The sequence below is a fragment of the Erinaceus europaeus genome, chromosome 10 (assembly GCF_950295315.1).
Source record: "Erinaceus europaeus chromosome 10, mEriEur2.1, whole genome shotgun sequence".
Lineage (NCBI taxonomy): Eukaryota > Metazoa > Chordata > Mammalia > Eulipotyphla > Erinaceidae > Erinaceus > Erinaceus europaeus.
This window is the reverse complement of record NC_080171.1, coordinates 47981711-48002556: the sequence shown is the minus strand read 5'-3', so window position 1 is coordinate 48002556 and position 20846 is coordinate 47981711. Positions and strand designations below refer to the sequence as shown.

The 20846-nt window shown below is 34.5% G+C and overlaps 1 protein-coding gene across 10 annotated transcripts in view; it reads right to left on the bottom strand.

Annotated features, from left to right (window-relative positions):
* The window catches only part of NFIB (nuclear factor I B), a 288405-nt gene that overhangs the window by 110271 nt on the left and 157288 nt on the right, over window positions 1-20846 (bottom strand). For all 10 annotated transcript variants that reach the window (XR_009552015.1, XM_060199571.1, XM_007535865.3 and 7 more), the window contains exon 3: window positions 9877-9930. Coding sequence is in view for 9 of the 10 variants with exons in the window: in XM_060199571.1 (XP_060055554.1) it covers window positions 9877-9930 (54 nt within the window). In the remaining variant the exon portion in view is untranslated. The remainder of the gene's footprint in view (window positions 1-9876; window positions 9931-20846) is intronic.

Sequence of the window (20846 nt, the reverse complement as noted above, 5' to 3'; positions counted from 1 at the left end):
AAAAGAATCTTAGGTGCTTGAATGCACTTCCCTATGCAGTTGTGATCCAGCCCAGTTGTGATCACAACTGCATAGGGAAATGCATACTGTCACAAACTAACCTAGGAATAATTATGACCAAATCTTAATTCATATGGGGACTCCTTTCAGTGGGGGAATCTAGACATACTACAAAGAAATAAACACATTTTTAGCAATATCTTTTAAAAGTGAAAAAAAAAAAGCTGCTACCTATTTTTGCTGCAAGGCTTCTGAAAGCTTTCTGCAACTAGGTGCAGCCTAAGTGAAGTACCTACATCGCTGGACTCTATGTTACCTTACAACATCATTTCAGATATCATAAGATGCTTCAAGACAGTTTTAAAGTTAGGAAAAACAAAAGTATGGGTAACTTATAATAACCCAAGAATGTATCCTTTTTGTTTCTCAATGTTCTGTGAAAAGACTTATTGTATTTAAATTTCCATTATGAATGTGTGTCAAAAGAGCCCCTAACCTGTACAAACTCATCCTGAGAAAAGATGAAATGGACGATAAGATGAGAGCTACTGAGCAACAGTTATTTGATATCTGATGCTGACTAACATTTAATAGTTAGATTTGTGGGCCAAGCAGATAGCTCATTGTTGGTAGAGCACAAGTCTTACCATACTCATAACCCTAGGTTCAAGTCCCAGCACCACTAGGAAATACCAGGGACAGCACCAAGGGAGCTCTATGGAGGATGAAGCAGTATGGTGAAGACTTTCTTTCTCTCTGCCTTCCCCATTTTCTGTCCTCTGTCCCTCTCTCTCTTCCCTACATCTCTCATTTCTCTTTCTTTTTCTCATGCTCTCCTTATTTCTCTCCCCCATTATCAACTATTCAATATATACTGAAAAAAATCACCCTGTAGAGCCCACTCAACAGTAATCTTGACTGTGAACTAGATTCAGGTACCACAAAAGCAAACGGGGGGGGGGGTTATTTGTACAGAATATATTCACATACAAGGCTAAGAAAAATATGTTAGGGGAGAAATTATATTTTTTTCACTCAATTTAAGAAAAAACTAATGTCTAGAGGGCATGGTGTTTGTTTATCCAATTGAGCACATACCATATGCTACCATATACAAACCCCTGCTTCCTGCCTGCAGAGGGAAGCTTCAGGAGCAGTGAAGCAGATCTGCAGGTATCTTTCTCTCTGCCTATCTATCTCCCTCTCCCCTTTCAACTTTTATGTGTCCTATTAAAAAAAAAAAAGGAAAAAAATGACTTCTAGGAGCGGTGGATTTATAGTGCTGGCTCAGAGCCCCAGCAATAACCCTGGTGGCAATAAAATATTATTATTAACAACAATGATAATGATGTCTAGAGCCCAATGAGTGCAATGAAAAATAACAGGAGGTGGGCTCAAGCAATCTTTAAAAGATTAACCAATATACGGAGGATGAAACAAGAGGCTGCTAAGTTAGTCTAATTAGGAGTAGATGCTAGTGGTCATAGATATCTCATAAAACAAGTCCTCAAATACAGACATTTTATTGAATTTCATGTCATTACAGCACTGGTGAAGGAAAAGATGTATACTAGTGTACAATGAAATAAGGGCATTTGAAGACTTAGTCTTTTTTGTCGTTTTGATTAAAGTTATAGTTTCTAAGAACCTATTAAGGACAATATACAAAGAAAATTTAGTGTAAAAAATGAATTTTCAGGGGTCAGGCAGTGGTGTATCTGGATAAGCATGCACATTACAAGGACCCAGGTTCAAGTCCCTGGCCCCCACATGCAGGGGAAAAGCTTCACAAATGGTGAAGTGGGACTGCAGATATCTCTCTGTTTCTTCCTCCTCTCTATCTCCCCTCCTCAGTTTCTGTCTCTAATAAATAAATAAATAAATAAATAATTTAAAAAATGAATTTCAAAATATAACATTTGAGTTACCATGGGGACATACTGGGAAACATGGCTGAAAAATAGTTGGGCACATAAAATGTCATAAGAACAAACTAGCCCCAGAGTTGGGCAGTGGCACACTGAGTTAAGCGCATATAGTACACCTGGGTTTGAGCACTCACTCCCAAGCTGCAGCAGGGATGCTTCACAGGCAGTGAAGTAGGTTTGCAGGTGTGTATCTTTCTCTCTATATATCTTCCTTTTCCCTCTCAATTTCTCCCTGTCCTACTGAATAAAAATGTGTATGGGGGGGGGGTAGAAAAAAATGGCTTCCAGGAGTGGTGGATTCATAGTGCTGGCACTGAGCCCCAGCGACTTGAGGTAAAGCAAACAAAAAGCCCCGTACCAATGGCCCATACACAGTAATAATAAGAAAAATGAACGTGTACAGAAGTCACAGGGGGACTAACAATATATACAGAGGACTGAAAAGAAAAATCTAGCTAAGGAGAGGGGAGAGGTTGCAATGAATAATAAAATATGATTACTATTCATCTGGAAAGGGTTCTAATTTCAAAAGGTCAAGCAACAAAACCAGAAATAAACAAATGAGTTTATATTAAATGAAATACATGGGCTTCTGCATAACAAGCAAGATTAAACAAAGTGATAAGGCAAGCTACAACATGAGAGAAAACAGCTGCAAACTATATATTAAGTAAGAGATTAGTTTCCAAATCTCCAAAATATGTAAGCAACTCCTACAACTTAATCTCCATAAATAAATAAACAAATAAACATAAAATCCTAATAATCTACTTTAAAAATTGGTTACAAAAAGCAACAGAATATCTAAATATATCTGTAAATAGGAGCCAGAGAAATAGTCAGCAGGTTTATGAAAAAAAGAGAGAGAAAAAAAAAAGATTCAGCTTCACTCATTACCAGAAAATGCAAATCAAAATCATGATTAAATAATTACCTTATGCTTATCAGAATGACTTGTATGTATGGATATAAAATGAAAGAAAAGTCTAGTGACAGATGTGGAGAAATTAGAGCCCTTACACACTGCAAGTGGGAATATAAAGTCAACTGCCATATGATTCATATGATTACTTCAGAGCAAAAATCCAAAGAAGATAAAAACACTAATTTGTAGAGAAGTATTCAACCCATGCTGTTAATAATAGCCAAGATATATAATAAGTCTAAATGTCCATTGAAAGATAAATGTATAAAGAAAGCAGGACATATTTATATAATACAATACTACTTAGCCTTTAGAGAAAAACAAAGACCCTTGTAATATGCAGCAAAATGGATGAGCCTTGAGGACTCTGTGCTAAGTGAAAAAAGTCACAAAATGCTGCATAACTCCACTTAAAATATTTTAAATAGTCAATATCATGGAATAAAAGTAAGGGATAGTGATTGCATGATAGTGATCATTGTTATAACACTATATGACATGCAGTTTATAGATAATATGCATTAACCAATATATTACATTATGACACAAAACTTTTCTGACAGCCCAATATTTAAATGATAAACATTAAACACTTATTAAAGAAGATATAAGTCATATTGAGCTTTTATCCCCTCTCTCTAAAGAGCAGTTAGAATAAAAATTTTAAAAGCAAGGGAAATTTTTTAAATAAAAATTATCAACTGAATTAGATAAATGATCATAATATGGAAGAAAGACAAGAAGTCACAAGACCCAGGTCATTGAAAGTCATTAGTATAATGAAAATCATTTCAGTATGCACAAAAATCTAGCAACAAGCCATTTTAGAATCTTTCTAAATGTCATGAAGAAGACAGGAATAGGATATTTAGTGGGAAAGTGTTGTCTGAATGGCAAAAGATGCATTTTTAAAATGTAAAAAAATAAAATACTATGGAAGAGTAATAGACATTTTGAGTAAAGATAAAAGTTACTGGCTTCAGAAAATAGAAATACTGTGGAAAGTGGGAAAGCATGTGGTCAAAGTTATTATGCAGAACTAAGATATAAACTGTTACCAGTGAGAACAAGCAGTCTCTAATGATACATTTTTGTCCTTTGTCTTAACACTATTAAAAAAATGTAACAAAATGTCATTCCTTATTTCCTAAGATGTCAAAAGGCTTAGAAAACTCTGACTATCTAAAAGCTACATGTCTGCTACAAGACACTTGAATATATGTTTCTTCTGTATCTTTGATACAATTTATAACATTTTATTCTTGGGCATATTTTCTTGAGCTGTCACTTTGTGAGATTAAGCCATTCGAGTTCAGTGTAAAAATTTAATATTTTCTATTTTATTCCAGATCAGCTGATACTTCCAGCAGGAAGTCTTCTCAATCACCCCTGCTGGAATAGTGAATAGAATGAAACTAAAAACCCTCACTATTAGCAAGCACCTGCTATATGCCATGTATGCTTTTTCTTCTGATCCTTACAACTGACATAGATATATTTAAATGAGATTGGGCTCCAAACAAGTTTACTCATGCTCCCCATTGCTCTTATGATCATTGTAAAATATAGAACTTTAACTTGGGTGATAATGTATTTAATTCCAAAGTTCATGTTCGTCCCACTCTACTACACTCACTAAAGTGAAATTAAAGATAAATATGTTTATCTAACAACTTCAAATTACCATGACACTAGAGGTGTAGCACTAAGTAATATTTATTAATGTGTGTATACATACATATACCCATGTATGATACTGTATATATCTATGAAGAGAAAACAGAAAAGCCTGGGGAAGCAAGGTTCATCTATAATTCATCTTATGAAAATTTCCATAGTTTCAAACCTAGTGCTGTACATGATATATATTGAACGAATATATGTTGTCTAAAAATATATACTTTTGAACAGTTCTGGGTTGTTTATTGTTGGTGTTATAGAATGCTGCATATTCCCAATTCTCCCAGGACAAACGGTTGTCTCACTAGGAATAAAATATTAAATTCTGTGCACAGAAAATAATGAAAACTCAATATTATTTATTGTTGTGTGTATGTGTGTGTGTGTGGGGGTGATTCAGTGAAAAGGAAAAAAAATTCTCCCACAAATTGTCTTTTTAATCCTAAATTCCTAAATTGCCTTTTTACCCAAAATTAATATTACAAGTAATCAGGCTAGAACTATTGTGAATACTGGGCATGGTGCCAGCTTATGTAGATAAACCTTTGAAGAGTTGGACACAAGTGCCCATATTGTAGCCTATAGAAATAACTATTTGAGGGCTATGAGCTCTTCAAGCTTTTTTTGCTCTCCCATATTAACTAGTAAAAACAAACAAACAAAAATGCATTTTCTTCATTCCCTTTTCCTTTGCTTTGAATACTACTCTAAACTAGAACATTTAATAACTATACTGAGTGTGATATCTTAAATCCAGAGGGCAAAGAAGAAAATGTTTTCAAAACAAAACCTATTAAGAAAATAATCCTTTGATTTTAACACAGGTTTCATTCTCCATCACTTAAAAGAATTACCTACAGGATCAGCTTTTAATATAGTTCACTGATCTTTTTATTGTTTTTTTTTTAATTTATTTATACTTCTTAGAATAAGAAGTCTACAAGGGGGCTAGGTGGTGGCACAGTGGGTTAAGTGCACATTGCATGAAGTCCAAGGGCTGGCTCAAGGATCTCTGTTCGAGCCCCTGGTTCCCCACCTTCAGGAGGGGTCCCTTCACAGGCGGTGAAGCACGTCTGCAGGTATCTATCTTTCTCTCCCCTTCTCCGTCTTCTCCTCCTCTCTCGATTTCTCTCTGTCCTATCCAACAACAATGACAACAATAATAACAACAACAATAAGGAATAAGGGCAATAAAAGGGAAAAAATAGCCTCCAGGAGCAGTGGATTCTTAGTGCATGCACCAAGTCCCAGCAATAACCCTGGAGGGAAAAAAGAAAAAGAAAGAAAGGAAGAGAGAGAGACAGAGAGAGAGAGAGAAAGAGAGAAAGAAAGAAAGAGATGTCTACAACACAATACCTAATGCCAAAGTTTAAAACTATTTACTATTTCTATTATAAAATAGGATGGCTTCCCCTACTAGAGAATTTTTGATTCTGGCAGATAAAACAACTGACATTGTGGAAAAGAGTGGGTATGAATTCACTACTTGAAAACTGACAGTTAAATTTTTTTAGAAAATCAGACTAATTTGCTTTTACTCTGAATATGAAAATTATCTCTATGAACTCTTTCTGGACATATAAAAATTTATGATATTTTTATTCTTTATATTAAAATATCAAAGCAACATGTTTTATTATTTCTGTAACTATGAGAACATTAAACTTATCTCAAACTATATGTTTTGAAAAAGATCAAAGTGAAAAGTCAAATATGTGCCCCCATTGATCCAGACAATAACAGAAACCACAGATCCTGAACTAGCTTTTATAGTATTATTGAGTTGGTATCCATTAGTTTGCTGGCTTCAATCTCAGTATCTATATCATAGAATTGGGGAAAGATCAACGTCAATTGCTTTGTGGTTTAAAAGGTTCCTTAAATGCAAGTCAAGTATGTTACTATAGTTAATAGTTATTCCATGTTTAATTTGTTAAATTATCTTAGTCCACTTTTGCTCCAAGAAAAATGAGGCTATCTTACTTGACATTTACCCAATATTCAATCCCTATGCTTTCTAGAGATTTTATCAAATTCAACAGTATGAGCAACATATAAGTCCTGCAAAACAGAAAAGGACACTAATATGCAATTACAGGTAAGATAACTCTGATTAATGGTATGTGGAATGGTACTGTAATAAGTTCATATCATAAATTTTATAAAATCCATCTTGGGATTCAAAAGTTTCTGTAATATTGATAATTCCACCCAAGAGAGAACTCCCCACAAAGCTATAGTAGCCCTATACTCCAAAATGACATGCCATTTTCAGAACCAATGGCATTGCTTTCCTTGGATTAACTATTCCAGAATTAAGCAAGTGGTTGAAGTTGTGAAGTCAGAAAGAACTAGAATGACATAAAATAACAGAGCAAGTCAAAATTAACTTGTAAATACTACAACCCAATCACAACAGCTCCTAAAAGTGGCAATGGCATCTTTAATTATGGAAAGTAAAGTTCTTTAATTATGGAAAGTAAAAGGATCAGTGTGATACTCAAAAACTACATATAGGTTCAGAGAGACTGGTCACCATTTAGGGTCTGCACCTTGCTCAAGTTTGAGCCCTAACACTACATAGGAGCAATAAGAGATCAGGGGAAGACATGGTGACCAAGACTGTCATCATGGACAGTGATGTCTTCACCTATAGTATGTTTACTCTCTCTCTGTCTCTCTTTATATTTGAAATTCTTCTTCTTCTTCTAGCGTTTACCCTTCTTCCGTAGCCAGTCAACAGCATCAGGTTGAGCCTGATGTAAAGTTTCGAGACCTCCTTTGAATCTGGAGAGGTGGCAGTCATTGACTATGTGGGAAATAACAGACCTGGACAAGTGAAGACCCAGTGATTACAAAAGACAAAGGGAAAAATTGACTTATGTAAGTTTAAATGACACACACATGGTCAAGCAAAGCAACAACAAAAATGAACACATGCCATTGCACATAGTAACTTGCACTCTCTACCAGTAGAACCACCATCCATCCCTGAAAAAAAAATTAATAAATATAATCGTTCATGACTGCAAAGTAAAAAAAATGAGAATATATAATTCCTCACATTATAATTAGAAAATATCCTATATTCTTAGTGGCTTGACTTACTTCAAGGTATTCACACTATTTCAAGATTCAAGACAAATTTTTGCTTTTGTCAAGGAGAATTCCTTAATAATCTTTATGGTTAAGTTCATGATATAATGGTATACAAAACATAGTAAAGTGAAGAAGTACTATGATACAGCATTCTAATAACATCACATTGAATTTGGCTAGCATATATGTTTTATAATATCCCAGCTCTGCAAAACTAGCAATTGACATAAAAATCATGAATATATAATATTCTACTAATACTAATATGGTCTTATCTACAACATTCCAGCTTTAAGTCACAGTTCTCAAAATATATATATATATCCATTTACAAATAAAATTTGAAGGGGAAAATTTAGAGCTAGTTTTACCTTGATTGCTTAATTTGCTCTCTTATATGTACACAGGTAAATTAAGAGATAATGAATATTCCCAAGAAAAATTTAATCTTCTTGAAAAGTATTTAAAATTTGAACTGACATTAAATAACTATTCAAAAATTATTTATTCAACTCAAGTACAGTTTTAAGTGAGCATAATTCTTTCTATACATGTTCATTTCAAAAAATAACAGCTCTATTAATTTTGAACCAGGGTGTTGTTCAAATGCAAAGGATAAATCTTTTGTTTAGTTTGATTTTCAATACTTATTAAAGATTTTTCTACTAAAAGTAAAATGACTAGGTAAAATGATTATATAAAATAAGTAAAGTAAAATGACTAAAATAATGTGTAAAATATCTTTAGTATAAGTCAGTTTTGGCTACAATGCTTTACAGAGAAAATACTGTTCAACTAAAACGAAGGAATTTTTAATAAAGTTAAATATATAAGCTAATTAAATGTTCTCAATTTAAGAGACTTTCTGACAAAAGTTTACTTTATTCAAAATAGTTTTTCCTTTTAAAATAAATTAACAAAATCCTAATCTTAGGATAGACACAGAAATAATATTTTTCACTAGGGATTTTCACTTCAAATTGCTGTTTTAAAAAACTTAATTACTTTGTATTGCTCCTACATAATCTGACTAAATTAAAAAAATAAAATTAGCATGTATTTGTAAATTTATAAAGGAAAAAATAAAAACATTATTTTAAAGTACATACTACCTTGTCAAACAATAGAATAACAACAGAATAGATCAGTGTACAGTTGAGAAAAGATAATTTTTCTAAAATTAGGACAAGATACAGTAGAAACTAAAAAAAATACATTTTGTTTTTACACTGAAGTTTTACTTGAATATCTACCTGCTGTATCTGTCTAATATCTCCAAATAAAACAGATGTACTGCACTGTATTATAATTCTGGAGTTCTTCAAGTATTTTGACTTTATACTAACAAAACATGGTGGTAGGAATATCAAACTAAAATCTAAAAACTAAATCTACTTAGTGAAACATTATTATTTTTTATTAATACTTCAGTTTATTTTCAATAAAAAGATGAGGTTATTTTAAAGGTGGCTAGTTTGGATATGCTTACTTATTTGTTAGTCTCTTCTTCCAAAAGTCTAATGATAAAAAACATTAGAAATTTTTCTTTAGTTTCAGCTCATTGGAAAAGACACTATTTTTAAATCAAGAGCATAATTCTATATGTTCACATTTTAAAAGTAATAAAACCATGGAAACAGAAGAGTTATAAAAGCTCATTTTCAGATTTGGAACAACTTCTGAAAATAAAGAGATACTAGTATCTGGCATATATTACACTAAAGGAGAAGTTCTAGTTTCATCGTTTTATGTTTCTGGGAACCCAATAAAAACAGTATGGAAAAATAGTTGTATTTAAAAATCCTTCACTGAAAACACAGCCAACTATACCAGAAAGTGGGGTGCACTTTAAAGTAATGAGAATTTATAAACTGTAATATGACTATGGATGTGACTATGAAAAATTTTAACCTTCCTTGCATGTTTTAAAAGAATTAGTAAAAGCTTTTTAGCTTTTCAAACTATAAGAGCACCCAATAGATACACAGCCAATACATACGCATATTTGTCTTCAAAGAATCACCAACAAAAACTAAAACATTAGTGATTAGGTCGATCATGATGACGCCAATACAGAAATATTTGCCACTGTGAAAGGCTGAAACAGAATCACATCTTGTCCTGATCGTACCTGCCTGCCTGAACAAAATAGGCAGCTGACCAATTATGGGGTGTTTATCTATACAGTGGTACCTTTGTTCTCCAACAATGTCAGATTGCAAACGTCCTGGAACACATATTTACCTGGAGGATTCTTGGCAGGATCATTGTGGCTTGGACTTCCTGATTGTCCAGAATCTATAAAGAAATCACAGAAAATGTTTTCTTTTTAATTTGTTTTGAAAGAATTTCACAATCTTCAAAGGACTTAAAAAAATTTTAAAGGCACACAACAATGAAGTTGAGTGTTTAAATAAAAGTATACTTTCCCAAATATTTCAAAAACAACATATTATCAAACCAGATGAGTGTCTATACACATTTGTATGGTGAAAGGGAGTGGGGGATGTATAGAGCTATAATACTGTGTTAGAATAAGGCTTCTCTTGAAACAAAAGGTTTGGCTACAAAGCTACTGAAAAGTGGTTTGAAGGTTGGACCTGTCAGGTAACACGAAATGTAACAGACACATTCCCTAAAAATTCAATCAGAGTGTAAGGCTTACAAAGAAACCTGAAAATGTTTTTATTCAATGAGTAAAAAATACAGAAGGGAGAGTCCATTTTTCCAGCATTTCATGTAGAGACACACATATCCACTTCAATAATTCCCCAAGCTACTGGATCCAGGCCCAGATTTGTCTGCATCCCATAATAGCAATCGATTTGCAAACACCAAGAAAAGCATAAATTACTAGGTAGAAACCAAAATGGCTTTGTGGAGAGCAAATTGCTGGATCAATTTAATTTCCATCTGTGATAGACAGACAGACTGCAGATAAGGAGGAAGAGATCAATGCAGTGTGTGAATTTCCTATACCACATCGCTCATCCATGCCACAGAAAGGAACATGGAGGTTGTACTACTGTTAGGCAACATGCCTTTTCTAACTAATCCTGCACTGTTGTGTTTTGCTCATTCCTCTTTCCTCCATGTCCCCTCTGTATTTAACTGTGTCATTTGCCCCATATTATTATACACTTACTTGCAGGTTGCTTTGTAATCTTCTTTTATTGGTTCTAGTATTTAAGTTTAGTCTCCACAACTAAATTGCATGCTCCTAAGCAGAGGCAGTGACTCTGTCTACTTCTTTTGTATCCTCCTCAGTGTGCCGTTCATAGCAGTGAATGCACTGGGTTTTCAGTAATTTCCAGGGGGGTGGATGGCTCAGGTTCAGCAGCCTTCTTTGCTTGCCTAGAAAAGGCTCTTTTCATTTATTTTTTAACCTGATAGTGAATTTCAACAAAATTTGAACGGTGACCATAGATAAGCCTCTTCCCTGAATCCTTCCTTGTCAGTGTACCCAAGCCAAGACAATGATCCAGTCTCATGTAAGGAAAAAAAAAAAAATGCTATTTTGTCAGCAGGATTATTCTACTCTTCCCTGTAGGGTGTAACATACTACAATTGCTGCTTCTACTAGTAAATGCAAGGACATTTCGTTAGCTTAATTCTGTATAAAAACTAGTTATTTATTTCTGACCTTTGCTTCATGCCTGCTAACTAGATTTAATGCTGTCAGATTTTTCACCTTTTATCCCATTTCCACAACTATTTCTTTTTGCCCCAGAAATTTTTTGAAGAAGTTTTTGGCAAATACATTTAAATGGTTCTCACACTGATCTACAATTTATTTCTGATTTTCAAAAATGGATGTAAAAAGTCTTTGGTCAAGACTACTATTGTAGTCTGGATTCCAGGTAGTCTCTTGTTTATAGTAATAGGACTAATTACTCTTTAAAAATCTAATCATGGACCAGGGAGGCAGCTCAATGTTTAGGATTTACATGACTGAGGTTTCAAAGATCCCAGATTAGTACCCCACACCAGGATTAATCAGAGTTAAGTGATGCTCTAGTCTTTCCCTCTTTCTTAGCCTCACACTCTCTCTCCCTACCTCCCATGAAAATAAATAATCTTAATTAAAAAAAAAAAAAAAGAAAGAATTTTCATCTTCTATGAATTCTACTGCTTTATCTGGAATTGAGTCAAGAATCAGTGACTTATATCTTGGAAAATCAATCTTTCTCTTTTTATATTCCTGTAAAAGATGGTACAATAGTGGCCACTTTCCAGGCATTGAGTATAGTTACATAAAAATGATAAATTGTATAATTTTGCTACAGCCTCTGCTATGTCAGCCTGAAGTTTCTCTAACAGATCACTGCACATTAGTGCTACATAGCAGTTTAATTTCTCAAGCAACTTTTAATATTTTGAGCAGCTCCTACTTGTGCATATCAGCATAACCACTTACCAGACTACTCCTCACATCATACTTTTCCTTCTCAAGCTATTTTACATTTATGAAACTCTACACATGAATCTATGAAGTTGGCTAATGCCATCTTTGTGATAGAACAACACAAGGCAGGTTAAGGCTGTCATCAGGGATAGCAGCTACTGACTCCCTATGAGTCTAAGCATATTTACTTAAATCAACACCAAAACAGTACAGAACTCTTCCCCAATTTCTGTTTGCTAATATTTGGGTCCAGCAGAGTAAACAATGAAGTCTCTCTCATTCCTAAGGAAAGATTAGTTACAATAATTCATCACGACACCATTCTTCCATGGAAACCCTATGCTTTTCTGTTGCAAACTACTTTTTCCTCATTATTTCCACCATAGCAAACAACTTTTTCAGGTGAAAAATATATAAATATATAAGAAGCATTTAAAAGCAAGCTGAAGTAAACTCTAAATTTGAGTCACACAGTTTGATTTTAACAAGAATTCTACTTTTTCCAATAATCTGGTGCATAGTGGCACAAAATGGAAACTTTGCCCTCATATTCCAAAGTCTGTACTCTGTCATGAAGTAAAATACACACAATGGCTCTCAAAGCCAGAGAAGACAGTACACCTCACCCATGCACTTCCACTCCTGTTGCCCATACACCAAGGAGGAGCAAGACATTTACTTTTCTGACTATAATTCTAACATTATAATCTACTCTTAACTTTTATGTCACCTCATATCAGTCTTAATTCTAACTTTTGGAAAAGGAAGTTACTAGGAAGTCACAGCTGGCAGAACAACCAAAAATTAACTGTTATTGCGATTAACTTTAGAGGATAAATTATCCAGACCACATCTAAAACCTTTCCAATTCACCACCTAGGTCAAATTACTCTATACCCAAAGGTTTTATTTAACTACTTCACCATTTGCTCAAACTCTGTGTTTGTATGTGCAAGTACACTTACAACATTCTAGTGATTCTTGACTCTGTCTCACAATAGTCACATGATTTTGTGTGAAATTGCCCAACTCATAGGAAGGGCAAATTAACTCACTTGGATAGTGTACCTGCTTTGCCATAAACATGGCCCAGGTTCAAGCAAAGACAATCATGAACAAGGGGAAAAGGCAAGCAATTTGTTGTAAGTTTTAGTGCTGTGTTGTCTTTCCTCCTCTCCTTCTGCCTCTCTCTCTATTCCTTTCCATTTGAATAAGTCAGCCTAGAGCAATGAAGTCTCCATAACAATAACAACAAAAGAAAATTACTTAACTCTTAAGAGTCTTGTAAAACGCATTAGAACTATAATAATACTGTGTGCTTAAATCATTGCATAGATTTTTATATACAAAGCATCAAACACTAGACAGATATATCCCCCATGGTAAATGAAAGAAAACACTAAGTATAGAGGCTATATCCCCAAAAATGACTAATATATATAACGCTAGTTCCCAGGCAGAAAGGGGAGAAAGGAACATTACTAAAATCTATTCATCTCAGTGCAAGCAACTAAAATTGTCTGTGTTGAATCAATTGAATATGGATGAGTATGTATCCTCATGAGGATTCTTATACCAGTATCTTAAGTTCTCTTCTCCAAAGGGAGAAAAAAAGGCATTTCCCTTGCAAGGCTCTAAAGATCTACCTAGCCATTTGATGAAAATCACCTTCAAGTGTAAGATCATGAGAAACAAACAAGACTACAAGACTGGTATGAATGGGGATTGTGGGTTGCCCAGAGTATAGAAAAGAGGACCTAGTGGGGGGGGGGGGGCTGAGAATGTTATGTGGAAAACTGAGAAATGTTATGCATGTACAAACTGCTATATTCACTGTCAAATGTAAACCATTAATCCCCCAATTAAAAAAAAAAAAGAAATTGTGAAGCAGGAGGAAAAATGAGTGGAATAGGTGTTGAAGGCATCAAACCTAAATTAGTTCTCTTTTCTCTCCTACACATCTATTTCAACTTCTTTAATATCAATCTATATTTTCTACATTGCTTTGTACTTTTCTGATCTGAAGAGAATTTGAAATTAAAGTATACTTTGTATTGGCTATTTATGAATGAGTACTTCATATTCCCCATTCTCCGTATTTTGAAAGTGTAAAGTAAATGTATATTTTCCTCTAGAAAGTCATGACTCTTGAAGGAAAGAGAAATTATTTCATTTCTATATGACCCTTAACAACTTTTCTTCAACTCTTTTATTCACTTCTTTTAGAACTAACAAATTCTTATGTCTAAAATTTACCTAAAAAGTATCAGGGCTCCCACAACAACTCAGTTTTATGGAAGATCCTTTAATACTGAAGTAATGTACATGACTTGCTCAGAATTAAATGGCAACTATTAAAATGTATGTTTTGTTCAACAATTTTTTTATTTGCTCTGATATATGGCAAGTATTATGGTGATGTTCTTATTTATAAGAGGTCTTTTAGAACCTCTTTCAGGGAAGGCTTGGTGATGGTTGCCTCCTTTAACTGTCTGAGGAGGTTTTGATCCCTCCATCTAGTTTGAATGAAAGTCTAGCAGGATATATTATCCTTGGTTAAAACCCTTTTTCATTCAGGGCTCGAAAGATATCTTGCCATTCTCTTAAGGCTTTTAGAGTTTGAGTGGAGAAGTCTGCTGATAATCTTATGGGTTTTCCCCTGTATGTGACTTTTTGTTTTTCTCTTGCAGCCTTTAGGACCCTTTCTTTATCCTTACTCCTTGTCATTGTGACTATGATGTGTCTTGGTGTCTTCAGGTCTGGGTTGATTCTGTTTGGGACTCTCTGGGCCTCTTGAATCTTAATGTCCTTTCTGATGTTCAGGTCTGGGAAGTTTTATTATTTCCTCTAGAAGGTTTACTTCCCCTTCCTCTCTTTCTTCCTCTGGCAGGCCAATTATACAAATGTTACTTCTTTTGAGATCATCCCATATGTCACTGTTGCTGTTTTCAGTGTCTCTCAATCTCTTTTTGAGCTCTTTCACCTCTTTCTTAGTTTTCTCTAGCTCATCCTCTGTCTGGCTAATTCTGTTTTCTGCTTCTGTTAGCTTACTTTCCCTTCCCTCAGCTTCTTCTGTTATAGTATTAACTTGTTCTGCTAATTGACCATTTAGTTTAACTATTTCAGCTTTCAGTTCTCTAATTACCTCAAAGTAGCTAGCATTTTCCTTGAGGATCTCATCTATTGTTTCCCTAATTCTGATAGCCCTTTTCTCCATAGTTGTCTTCATTTCTGTGATTATTAGGTTTACTATTGCTTGCATACTTTTCTTACCTATGGTTACTTCTGACTGATTTGGAGTTTCTTCTGGGCTCTTGTCTTGATTCATTGTGGTAGCAGTTTTATTTGCTCTTGATTTAGCCTTTTTTTTATTGATGTGTTTTTTATTTTTCTGTTCTGTCATTCTTCAGCTGTTGTGTTTTGAGTACAAGCCACTCTATACTAAATATCTTTATGACAAATGCAGTCACCAACCTCATAAATTACAACAATAGTAACTGATGCAAGGATTGATGCAGTTTAACCAATACCAGTTAGCCGAACAACACCTCCAGTACAAGAAAAAATAGCAACCAAATCCAAAAGAAAAAGAAAGAGAAAGGAGAAAAGGGAAAGCAAGAATAGACAATTATGCAAATCTACTGTCCACTGAAAATTCTAGGGATAGAAAGAGGAGAAAGGGAAGTAGAGAAAAGAACCAGACACAGAGAGTCCACTCTGAGTCAGATTTCTTCCCGAAAATAATTCACAAATGAGTAACAGTGAATTCAGAAAGCAAAAGAAGGAGGAAGGAAGAAAAGAAGACAATAACAAAGGGGGAAAAAGCAGTGAAAGGAAAGAGTTGGTTTTTTGTTAGTTTTTTTTTGAATTAGCTAGGAGGAGGGAAAAAGGAGAGAAGAGTGGAGGGAAGAGGTAGAGTGAAACATGTTCTTCTCACAATGGATAGACACCCAGTCACCTAGCAATGGAAAAAACAATAATAGTTAATTTTGGTCAACCTGAAGAAGGAGGGAGGACAAGGGACACATGTATATATAACAGTAATAATAAAATAAAATAGAGTAAAAAAAAAACCAACAGTCAGTCTGCAGCTTGGATGGCTCCAGATTGGCTCAGGCAGGGGTGAGGCTCTGATTGGTCAGATATTTTGTCACTCAAATAGAGTGACAGCCACTTAGAAAAAAAAAAAAGAGAGAGAGAGAGAGAAGGAAATCAAAAAGGAAAAGGATTGGAATGACACCCCTGGTGAGCCAGGAATCTTGGTGATGAAAATAGCTCAGCAGGAAGCCTGCTAAGAGCTGCTGTCCAGCCCCTGGGGGCTGATTCTGGGGTGGGGTAAGGGTGAACTTCAGAAATAATCAAAATATTTCCTTTCATTTTCCTCTGTTTTCTAACCCAAGAGTGAGCTATAAGGCCCCTCCTTGGTGTCACACTTAGGACCCCTTATTCACCCTCCTGCTGATGGCCCAGTATCCTACCCTATCCAGAGAATCCTAGGTCACAAGCTACTACTGCTCCTTAGAACTCACGCCAGCAGCTGCCTCCAAGTCACCATCTTGGCTCCGCCCCTAAAATGTATGTTTTGTACATGGGACACCCATTTACACAAAGTGACTCTTGAGGAGCTATGATACAATCTACAATCTTAGAATCATGCAAAGTCAAATGATCTTAGAGTAGATTAAATACTTCTAGGAAATTTGCTTTCCTCTGTAAGTGACCTCCTCTACATCATTTACCAATACATCTAAAACTTTTTGCCAAAAATAAGAAAAATATACTTTCAGCTCTTCTTTCCACCTAAGATGGTAGAACATTAAAATCCATTCAAGTTAAAGAGAGACCAACTTCTCAATGAAATATCTTGAACTTTCTTTGTTTAATAAAGGAAATTCTAATACTTGAATGATGATCTAGTGGGAGTCCAATAAAATATTCATTAGGTATGTAAGGTAATAAATAACAGTGAAATGCTAAATGTTTATTAGTTTGGTACTAACTTATTGAGGTGGGGGAATGAATTCAACTTTCTGACTGTTAAACATTTTGAAGGCTATTAATGTGAGCATTAATTAAATGGAAATAAGTAAAATTTATGGACCACCTTCTATATCCCATTTGCTGATGCGTGGAACATAATATAGTTTCCATAAATGCTTATTAAATTAATAGCAATGACTTTCAAATGCTGTTTTAAAAAAGGATAATAGATATACTATGCCTTGTAGAATCCCATAGACTAGTGAAACAGAAATAAACAAACAAAAATATACTAGAGAAGTTTAAAAATAGCATAAATCAGGAGCCGGGTGGTGGCTCAGTGGGTTAAGCGCACATGGTGCAAAGAGCAAGGACTGGATCAAAGATCCCAGTTCAAGATCCTGGTTCCAGCCACTGACTCCCCACCTGCAGGAGAATCACTTCACAAGCAGTGAAGTAGGTCTGCAGTTATCTATCTTTCTTTCCCCCTCTGTCTTCCCCTCCTTTCTCCATTCTACTCTGTCCTATCTAACAAAGACGACATCAATAACAACAATAATAACTACAAAGAAAAAAAAGCCAAGAGCAACAAAATGAAAAATAAATAAATAAAATTTTTTTAAAATAGCATAAGTCAAGGATGAATATTTGGTCTTCCTAGAAATGATAGGCAGGGGTATGTCATAAAAGATGTCACAACAAGGTCTTAAAAAAAAAAATCTCAGTTTTTTCTAGTCACATCCAACATCCTGCTACCAAAGTGATATTTAAAATACACTAATTATTTACTTTTGTGTTAAAACTCTTACATGTATGTCAAATACCTATACAAAAAGAATGCCATTCAAAGACATAGATCAGGTCCCTATTAACACCTCAGTCATTTCTTTAATTCTTTCAGTTGCAAGTGTGTCATCTCTATCTGTTGCCCCTAAAACAGCATAGTTACCCTGCCATTTCTCCTTGAGACCCCATGTTTATGTCATACGTTTTGGATTCTGAACAACATGAAGGCCAGGAGGCTACCTGATTTAATTTTAGAGGCTTAATCTTTTGTATAGAGACTAGCACGTTTGGCTGAGTAAATCAAATGAACAGAAACAATGGGCCTATAAACCACATAAGCACAAAGAAGATAGACTAGGCAAGAAACTCTTTTTGGAAACATATATTAGAAGTTATCTAGGTGGTTCAGGAGGTGGCACAATGGATAAAACATTGTATTCTCAAACATGAGGTCCTGAGTTCAATCACTGGCAGCACATATACCAGAGTGATATCTGGTTCTATTTCTCTCTCTCTCTCTCTCTCTCTCCTCCTATCTTTCTCATTAATAAATAAATAAAAATTAAAAAATAATTTATCTAGAAAAAAAATCATTTGAGCTATGAAAGGAGTATCAATGCACAGTTCCCAGCTGGGTCTTCTAAGGCTTAGTTCTGCTTCCCTTACCTCCTGAGAGAGTATTTGGAATTGGAAAGGAGCAGATAAGGGAAATTAACTATTCTGGATCAGAAATTAATTTTTGGCTTTCTCTGGTAAAGTGAAAAAAATTGTGGGAATCTAGTAATGAGGCCCCTCATTTTCAAGTAGGCCAAAATGTTTTTAATGATCTTGATAGTATGAGCTGTCTTTCTACTGGTACATGAAATTTATTTCAGGAGTTCATTTTTTTTTCTTTGAAACCATAAATCATTAGATAAACCAAATGTGAGAAGCATGATTTTAATTTGTGATCATTTTTGATACAAAAATGAATTGAACAAAGTAACTTGTCAGATCCCTTCTAGTTCTAAAATCCTATGATTTTCATAACAATATATCTTCTATATCAAGGGTTATCAGAAGAGTAAATGAAACCCACACTGTAACCTATTAACCTACAGATAGCCTCTTGCTATCTAAAATTAGTCATCATGTGATAAAGGGCCCCTCTGTCATATTCCTTTGCTTTAAGCAGGTAAAGAAATGGCCCATTGTCATCTAAAGAATATAAAGAGATTTTTTAGTGCTTAGTACCATCTCCTTTCTCTCTAAAACACTATTAACTGTCAACATAATAAAATAGTATATTTTATAAATTATATGTATAGCATGTCAGAAAATGCCAATTAAAAACAAGGCAGGATGTAAGAAACAAAAACTAGAGAGAAGGGACACAAACACATTTTATAATAAGGAAACAAAAAGATATGACAAAGATTTCAACCTTTTATATATTTATTTTTAACTTGAGTATTGCTCAGCTCTGATTCATGATGGTGCTGGGGATTGAACCTGGGACCTCAAAGACTCAGGTATGAAAGGCTCTTTGCATAATCATTATGATATCACCCCAGCTCTGCCTGTACCTTTTTTAAAAGGAAGAGAGGCTTTTTTTCTCTTGGACATATGCCTTATTACTTGTCTGACTCCAAGTCCAAAGTGTTGTTCCTCACTCAAGGTAATTTACATTCAACAAAGACTGATTTTCCTGGGATTTATAGTAGTTATCATTATAGAATCACAATTCACATGATATAATTTTCTATATTTCTTGCCAGCACAGTTATAGTACAATTTAGTTAAACTTTTAATGGAGGAGTACTTTACCAGTTAAGGAAACACAGAGTTATAGCTTTTTGATGTTTTCTTTTTTCCTCTGTTAAATATCTATTCAGATAATATAAAGGAAAAAAATAACACCAAAAAATATACACAAATGTTTTGGGGAAATGCTTACTCTGGTTCTCTACTTCTCTCCTTCTGTCTCCTATGTCTCTTCACAATTGGATGTTATAATGTATGATATCTATTTTTTTGTAAAAGTGGGCTAACAATCCATGGGAAGAGTTGACTGTCATCTTGTTAATGGAGACTCGGACGTACTATTGATGAATCAGAACACCTCCCACAAAAGCCAGCTCTGAGCAGAAAGATAAATCACATCTTTCTGAAGATTTTTAGAACCAAAATATTTAAGAAACATAGATTTCAACATTTTTAAAAAATTTTTTAACACTTTTACTTTTTACTTATTTATTTTTATTTCTTTGATAGAGACAGCCAGAAATCAAGAGGGAGGGGGTGGTAGAGAGGGAGAGAGACAGAGAGACACCTGCAGCCCTGCTTCACCACTTGTAAAGCTTTCCTCCTACAGGTGGGGACTGGGGCTCAAACCCTGGTCCTTGAACATTGTAATACATGTGCTCAACCAGGTGCGCCACCACCCGGCCCCTCATTTCAACATTTTAGATCAGACCTATTCATCTTTATTGTTTCTAGCTTGAAAGTCCATTCCTTCAGATCTGTCCTTAAAAACAGATCCCCTAAAGTATATATTCAATATAGCAAAGTTAATAACTTTAAAAGAGCTTAAAACGAAGTAACTTAATTAAAGAAATAAAAATATAAAACAGATAGTAGATATGTACTATAACTTCTATACAATCTACCAGCTCTATCATTAGATTTATTTTTAAAGAGTTTCCACCCCTTTTAGGGGTGAAATGAATAGGTTCAAAGTATCCTAACTCAAGGATTAAAATAAGGATTTGTTTAGGCTCAAGAACAAAATTTGCCTACAAGGAATTAGCTGGAAGAAATTTAAAAAAAAAAAAAAAACTTTACAAACCTACAGGAGAGTAAATCAGTCTGCCCTCTCCAGGGGACTATTATTGACCAATGCAGATACAAATACCCAGGCACAAAGTGTCAAAACCACCAACATCTCTGACCACATGTTTGTACTGCTTCATTAACTAGCACCAAAACCCCATAAATGAAAGCAAGGATAATTGTATCTGACCTTTCTGGCCTAAGATTAAGTTCAATGACTCTCTACTGATCC